Here is an 8382-nt window from a genome sequence, read left to right as displayed (position 1 = left end):
AACTGTTGATATTGCCCACAGTTCATTGTGCATTGAACGTGATTCGAATAAAACTACAAACGTGAGTGAAAAGTGTAAATAAACTACAAACATGATGGATGCGCGAGACCAACCGTCAAGTAGAGAGGCTTCGGAAAAGATGTTTGTATGACTGTTATCTAAAGGTGCAGTAGGAGATCTGCCTAAATGTTAACAGCTTAGCATAGTAACTTTCAAATACTATGTTTTAATTAAATCTTGAAAAAGGAGGAAAATAAGTGCCCTCAAATGTGTAGAGACTTCACTGGTAATCATTACTGATCTGTGTTCGCCACCTACTGGAGGAGAATGGTTTAGCTTTTTTATTCTGCAAAGTGTTTTCTACAGGGGTGAATAATGCAGCATAATTTCACAAAGTAAAGATATGTTTTAATTATGTATTTAATTCGTATGTTAAAATAATAAATCTAATTGAAATAAACAATTACTCAAGCTAGCTAATGGCCACCGTATGGATCACCATATCTGCCGTTATTGCCAATAATTTAATTGACAATCAGTTTAGCCCAGTCTGTTATAAAGCAAATTAACATCTTGTTTATGTTGTCATATTTTCATTGTGTGTGTTTTGTTGTTGTTGTTTCTAGCTTAATAAAGGAAAAATATTTAAATGGCAGAATCAGTTTAAAAATGCTTATATTTATATATTTATTGCTGAATGACGAGGTCAGTTCTCTATTGGCCTCGTGACAAAGTGAATGATTTCAGATTCTCTGCACGCTTTTGCAATTTATTTATTTAAAAATGAGGATTGGATACAAACATGTCACTCGTTACATCAATTACTGTATTATCATAGATCATAAATATAAGAAACTAGTTATGATACACTTGGTTTAAGAGTAGGCACTAAGGCCTAACCCTATTTCACCAAGGTCCACTTATTTTAATATGTCCGGCTTCACCCCTCACTAATAGCAGGAGTAATGTAGTAATAGTAAAATCTAGGTCAAAAATAGCTTTTAAACTAAAACTCTGAACTCAGATCTTATGCTCATAACCACACAAAGATTTAGAAATACACATGTTGTAAATGAGGTCAAATTTAGTTTCTGTGGTGATTTCTGAGTCAATTTTCATAACAGTAAACATTTTCAGTATAACAATAATCTTACAATTAATAATATAATTTCCACAATGATTTGCATTAATTAAATTCAGGATAACCAATAATAATTTTAAGTGGTTATATTTTTCCTCAGGGCCGTAATTATTACCTGTTTGATAAAATAACCTTTTCATTTTATTCATGTGAACGTAGACTCACTCATTTCAAGACACTGAAAAGTGTTTTTTCAGAAATATATAAAATGTTCTTTAAATTAAGGTAATTAATAAATATTTTAACAATAAATATTTAATTCTTAAACGTCTGCAAGATTTATTCATTTTGTGTATGTGTGTGTGTTTTATATTTAGAGAGAAGAGCTAACAATAGCTTGGATTGGTCCATCTGTAACTCCACATAAGCAGTTCCTACTGGTCATTCAGGTGACATGTTCTGTCTGGAGCATCAAGCCAATCTTCTGCTGTCCAGAGTCTGGTGGTTTTTCAAGTGTGTCTTGGTCGGGTATTTCACCTGAGACCTGTCCACTATGGGTGAACCTACCGGTAGCTGTGAAGTAACAGTGGAGTAGCTCTCAGCATCACTGATGCACACTAGTCCTCACAGCACATCAGGCTGCAAACTGTGTGAGGGACCTTAACCTACCCTAATCCAATGGCCAGCACTATCAAACCAAACAACCAGCAATGTGCCAAAAACCACTCAGAGGAGACTAGCAACAAGCAAGAGACCGCCTAGAAAACCTTGCTAAACGCATGTCAAGATACGGCAGACCATGCAAAACAACCCAACAACCCAAGAGCCGAATATCAACCGCACTGGCATTCATCAAAACATCCAGCAATGTGATAAAACTTAATGATGTATTGCAAACTGATTCTATAACTATATACAATATATACAGTATGTACAGACGTGCCTTTGATCCTCCATCTGACACTAGAATGGTTCAGCGCCCGGGCTTCTTTCTCCGGGGCTCCTTGGGCAGCGACTTTTTGCTGATGTTCACCAAGATTTGAAGAGTGACACTGGACCCGGATCTGCTCTCTGTGATGAACTCACGTCCATCAGGCTGCTCGGTCTTCAGCAATGCAGGTCGGTCCAGCTTCTCACACAGCCCCTGCTTTATCTCCAGGCCTCTCTGGAGGCTGTATCGGCCAGCTCACCTCTTCATGGAGGAGCCCATCACACTATGGTAGATGTGCTGATAGTCCTGCACACGGCCATGGATGTCAAGCAGCGCCTTCTGCGGACACTCACTAAGGAGACTGAGGCTGTGGGACGAAGGACAGGAAAGCCGCGTTCCTCATGTGTCGCTTCTCCACAGAAGTGTCCGACATACAGCTGTTGGTGTCCGGCCTGGCCACTACTGAGCACTCCTCAACGGAAGAGATGCGCTTCAGCAAAAAGTCCTTGAGGTGTCCGGGGAGAGTCCTGGTCCTTCTTGAGCGCCACAGCGTCATCACAAACAATTTTAAAACTTCTCAAACCGATCAAACTTAGCCAACGGGAGATTTGTTCAGAGTTTTGTAGCATGATGATCAGGATTGATAACTTTATAGATTGTTGTGTATTTTTATAAACCAACTCAAGTTGCCGTAGTGACAGAATGACTAAGGGTCATTTAAAGGTACACAATAATTGATTTAGGCGTTAAGTCAATTAGAGCAGCACGAGCTGTATTGTGTAAGGGACATTTTTTTTAGTTATTAAATACAGAAAATATCTTAAAAATGATTAGGTATAATAATAGCGGGCCCACATATCTAAACAGATAAATATAGTCCTCGATTTCTTAATTATGATATTTTTACTTTTGAAATCAGCATACGTTTCCATGTCAGAAATCTGGTGCCCAACACAAACCCTAACCCAAGGTGCTTTCTGATTTTTTTTTTTTCTAACTTCAAAACTCAACTATTGTCTGCAATCAGAGCCAAGTACTGTGAAAAAACCTTCAACTTATTAATCATTTTGAATTAATCTTGTGATAATGTATATGGCCTAATTTTATAACAGTTTCATAATTGTTGTACAAATTGTACAATTTCAAACATTATCTTTTATTCATTCATTTTCTTTTCGGCTTAGTCCCTTTTTTAATCCGGGGACGCCACAGCGGAATGAACCGCCAACCGCATCGCCCATTATCTTTAAGTAATTCAAATTTATAATCCAATCCAATACACATTTTGTGCAGTGTAAAACTCACATCTGTGAAACCACTCAGAGGAGACCAGCAACAAGCAAGATACTGCCTAGAAAACCTTGCTACACGCATGTCAACATACAGCAAACTATCCAAAAGAACTCAACAACCCAAGAGCTGAATATCAACAGCACTGACAATCACCAAAACATCCAGCAATGTGATAAAACTTGAATGATGTGTTGCAAACTTATTCTATAACTATATACAATACAGTATTACATACGCACCCTTGATCCTCCATCTGGCACTAGAATGGCTCAGTGCCTGGGCTTCTTTCTCCTGGCCTCCTTGGGCAGCAGCTCTTTGATGGACATGGATCTGCTCTCTGTGATGAACACATGTGCATCTGGCTGCTCAGTCTCCAGCAGTGCAGGCCCGTGCAGCTTCTCTTACAGCCGCTGCTTCATCTCCAGATTTCAGAGTCAAGTAGGCTACTGTGAAAAAACCTTCAACTTATTAATCAATTTGAAAAAATCTTATTATAATGTATATGGCCTAATTTAGTAACTATTAAGGTTTATAATTGTTGTACAAATTGTACAATTTCAAACATTATCTTTTAGTTTATTCAAATTTTATAATCCAATCCAATACACATTTTGTGCAGTGTAAAACTCATGTCTATGGAAATTTCAACTAAATAAAAGAAACTGGTCCTGCACTTCCCTGAATCTGCCAGCAGGAGGCAGTGGAGGAACCTCCCGCTGAAACTTGAGCCAAATGAGAGCGTGAGGGTAAAAATGGTAATAAAAAAAAAAGAGGAAAATGGCAGAAGAAAATCAGCAGAAATCTTATATCTTTAGTGTGGAAAAATGGCTGAAAAAATGAAGGTGAAAGTCTTTATCTGTTGGTTCTGTCGGGATAAATCTTTTGGACGTTCCTGTGTTGTGGAGGTGCGGGAAGCTCCACCCTGAGGTAAAAGTGACACTCATCTGAGAGGTCAAATATTTCATACACAAAACATTTTACCACATAAACACAAACTCTTTTATACACTGCTTAGCAACTACAACTGACAATGCTTAGATAAAAGTTTGAATGAGCACATGACACTATTCAGGCATTATTCATTTAGTAGTGCCATCATGACATGTTTGCTACTTGAAATAAACATATTTGGATTATTCTTGCAAATTTATCAATCTTATCTACCAGTTTTTGTCAAAAGGTGGATGTTGTACAAAATTTGATAGAGGTGGTCACCTTCCTCATAATTGTATTTGCAATTAACAAAAAACATGCAAAAACAGATGTTTTACATCCCATGACTAAATGTGGGCCTAATAATGTCATTTTGAGTTTGTTCTGCAAGCAACTTCAACATTTCATATTTTTTTCTTCAATTAAAGCCAAATTTTTGTACATAAAATCTATCTACTCTTAAAATTATAGTGTTTTATTTAGTTGCTGTATAATAATGTTTCAGAATTAGTTTGGTGTTGTATTTACAAGTTTTTTTCTTGGATTTATTTAGATATTTGTGGTGAAAATACTGTTCTTTATTATTGGGAAGTGAAAGATTAAAGATTATAGCTTATATCTGCCTGTCTGTCTATTATATATCTAGTTATATATGTAGATATCTAGTCCATAATGGTGTTTTTGAATGTTGATTTTGAATGTAAACAAGTGTTCCGGAATGCGCTGTCATAGAAACAGAAGAATGCAGCATTAAAAGTAGAAGACAGTTCAGAATCTCCTCATTGCGTCTTCTCATTGCAGTTAGTAATAGTAGTTTTCCCAGTGAATTCTGTTATTATGGCATTGAAAAGAAAGCGTTGTTCTCAAGACACTAAAGTGTATGATTCCTATCTTCGTACACCTCCGACATCCAGCACCAATGTGGCTGAGAACCATTCTCCTGTTGGTGTTGGAGAGGAGATTGAGATACAAGTGAGAAAGAAGAGGAGGTGGGAGAGTTTTCACAAGCCGCTCTCCCTTTACACTGAGGGTAAATCCAGTCACTGTTTGACAATCTGACAATGTTTTGTGTTTACTAGATCTCTGTACATATACATATAGGGCCAGACAGATTCTGTGGACATGTTTTGCTATTTTTGCAGATTTATGAGGAATGATTTTGAGAGTATAGTAACTAAAAACTGAACACAAACAATAAAAAATAAAACTTTTTTACTTATTTTAGGTTTGTACCACAAATCTAAGTAGAACCAATTGTTTGGTAATCAAAGTTTCTCATTATATATCTACTAAAAGAGAAAACTTTACAACAAACTGTATTGTCCACAAATCATTTAATCATTGCATATTCTTAATAATATTACTGAAATATAAAAATGGTATAAATATCAATATTTGATTGAATACCGGTATGAACTCGGCGAGGAGATTGGAGAGGGAGGATTTGGCAGCGTGTATGAAGGGAAGCGCTTGGAGGATGGCCTTGAGGTGAATAATCCCTTTAACATATATTATGTTCACTTTTTAGTGCACTTGATGTGATTATAACAGAAGTGTTGTTTTGTTGAACAGGTGGCTGTAAAAATTGCCAGAAAGCCATCGAACATGAAATACATCTACATCGTAAGTAGACTTAAACATGTAAAGGCAATGACAACAGTATATCTGGGAAAGCAACACCGCCTAACTAATCTTTCTTCTAGGCTGGTCATCCTGAGCCCCTTCCTTTAGAGATCGGCCTGTTGATACTGGCTCATAGAGGCGGCAAGGTTCCAGAGATCATTGAGCTGCTGGACTGGCAGGACCAGCAGGATTATTACATCATGATCCTGGAACGACCTTCACCATGTGTAGATCTGTTCGACTTCACAATGTCTCTCGGCTCCATCAGTGAGCGCCAGGCTCAAGGGATCATGGCGCAGGCAACAATGGCCGGTCTCATGTGCTGCAGACGTGGGGTTTTTCACCGCGACATAAAGCTGGAGAACCTGCTAGTCAACACGGACACGCTTGAGGTCAAGCTAATTGACTTTGGCTGTGGGGTTCTTCTCCAAGAATTTGGCTATGACAGTTTCTGTGGTATGTATTAAACAGAACACCTGTAGTCTGGACTGTGAATTTGGTCAATCATGTATTTTCATCTTAACGGATACAGAGAAAACATGCTTTAGTATTTCATGCTGAGACCAAATCTTGTTCCTTCAGGCACAAAGGAGTACTTCCCACCGGAGTACTTCCTGAGCAACGAATACCACGCAGAACCATCCACTGTATGGTCTTTGGGAGTTCTGTTATTCCTGCTGCTGTGTCAACGATTTCCTGAAGCCACGGACATGCAGAAGATCAATGATGGAAACTGGACTGAGCCTGGATTGTCAGAAGGTAAGACGTCATTCATCACATCATAGACGAGCAGTTGTAGTTTAAATCATACAAAATGATAGATTAAAACTAAGAGTTGGATATTGGATAATGGTGACAATGTTCTGATTCTAAAGGAAAGTCGAGTCAGATCTTATAGATGAATAAACTGACAGCAGATGTAAAGTTGAAGTTAATAATGTGTTTCTCTCACCTCTTCCCACCATCGTTCTGCACAGAATGCTGTCATTTGATTCAAGCTCTCCTGGAGGAAAACCCAAGCCAGCGGATTCCTCTGGAAGAAATCCTCCTCCATCAATGGTTTGAGGTACTGAACTGTAGATCAGCTTCTAATGATTGTGAAAATAGATTCTCCTTTCATTTGAAAAAGGTTTTTATTGTACATTTTTATGTTATTTGTTTATTGTGAAGAATCTGAATCAATAACCTTGGTTTTGTGTGTGTCTGTATGATTCAGGTCAAGGAATAAGAAATCAGGAATGTAGTGCAAATGAATGGGAAAGATTATTTGCACCACTGAGCTGAAAGAGAGGATCCTACAAAAGGCACAGAGGATCCTGAGAAAAGGGCACAGCCCCAACAAAGGAAAACATTTGTGAATAAAAACATGAATAAAAAAACTGTTGCACCAGTCCTGTTTTCATCAAAAATCAATCAAATCAGCCAAGATGCTGAAAAAGCAGACCAGTGAATGAAACACTTAAACACACCACTTGAACACTTAAACATCAAGACAGCTACACACATACACACTCTCACACACACTTCTAAACTGACGTGATTGTAGCTGAGCAAAGTTTTGGGAAATTGTGAACAAATTTAGTAATTACAACACAATGTAGAAAAATGTGAATTTCCAAAAAACAGAGAGGGCAGACACACTCTCACATACACACAGAGAGAGAGACACTTGCACAGCTCTCTTTAGGAGGATATAGAAGTAATGATGTTTATACTGTACAGACTGTATTTTCCATCCTTCTACCCTATCGTAGGGGCCAATTTACTCATAAAAAGATTCCACAAAGTCAAAATTGACTGGTCTGTCATCTCCACATCTATAAGATTGAATAAAAATGCAAGTTCAGACAGTAACAGTCAGTGGCCACTAGAGGACAGACACTAGCCATTCTGCTTGAAAAGGAAAGAAAGTTGGTTCATTTCATAACAGTGGCCAACGTCATTTCATAACAGTTGGTTCAGTGTTGAAACCGCATAAGGCCTAAATGACCTTTAACCTTTGATCAGTTGTAAACTTTTGTCAAATCAACACTCAGTTTTATTTATAAGAATTTTTTTAAATGAGGAATTTTTCCACACTGTTCTTAACCCTGGATTACCTAGTAAATTATAAGCAGTATGAAAGGAAAAGCTAATTTACCCAAGGTTGAGAATGACCCAGAATTGATTATTTAGAGTTTGATATTGTGTTTTTATGTAATGCAAGTTGTACATAAAAGGAATGACAATATAAAGGTTGAAATATTAACTGATTATAGCATACTTTCATCTGATGTGGCAGCAAAATTAAGTATATCATCATCACGCCAAACACTTAGCTAATACTGACAAAACTAGCATTCAGCGCTGCCATTCAGAATGAACAGAAACGATTCTGATTCTGTGCAGGACATTTATAATGTGAAAATGGAGAAGTATTTGTTTGGTGCTGCTGGTTTTTAATAGTAAATGCAGTTTATTAATCGGTGTGCGATGGAGAGAACACAATGAGAGCAAAAAACAACTAAAACAAATGCAGCAA

At 37.5% G+C, this 8382-nt stretch overlaps 1 protein-coding gene across 1 annotated transcript; it reads left to right on the top strand.

The window, feature by feature from the left end:
* The first annotated feature begins 3569 nt into the window (after positions 1-3569).
* LOC130246300 (serine/threonine-protein kinase pim-2-like) lies at positions 3570-6646 on the top strand. Its single transcript, XM_056479183.1, has 6 exons — positions 3570-3743; positions 5040-5210; positions 5637-5726; positions 5811-5861; positions 5942-6317; positions 6444-6646. Exons 1-6 carry the CDS (start codon positions 3570-3572, stop codon positions 6644-6646), a joined length of 1065 nt encoding a protein of 354 aa, XP_056335158.1.
* Positions 6647-8382: the final 1736 nt, after the last annotated feature.

This window comes from Danio aesculapii, chromosome 19 (assembly GCF_903798145.1).
Source record: "Danio aesculapii chromosome 19, fDanAes4.1, whole genome shotgun sequence".
NCBI classification, from domain to species: Eukaryota; Metazoa; Chordata; class Actinopteri; order Cypriniformes; family Danionidae; genus Danio; species Danio aesculapii.
This window is presented reverse-complemented; position numbering and strand designations above follow the sequence as displayed.

Excerpts from the sequence above, each read along its gene's own strand:
- LOC130246300 (XM_056479183.1), top strand. The coding sequence starts at position 3,570 with ATGGCTCAGTGCCTGGGCTTCTTTCTCCTGGCCTCCTTGGGCAGCAGC. Across the intron at positions 3,744-5,039 it reads TCTCCAGATTTCAGAGTCAA|TTAGTAATAGTAGTTTTCCC; the intron begins GTAGGCTACTGT and ends TTCTCATTGCAG. Across the intron at positions 5,211-5,636 it reads GAGAGGAGATTGAGATACAA|ATTGAATACCGGTATGAACT; the intron begins GTGAGAAAGAAG and ends TATCAATATTTG.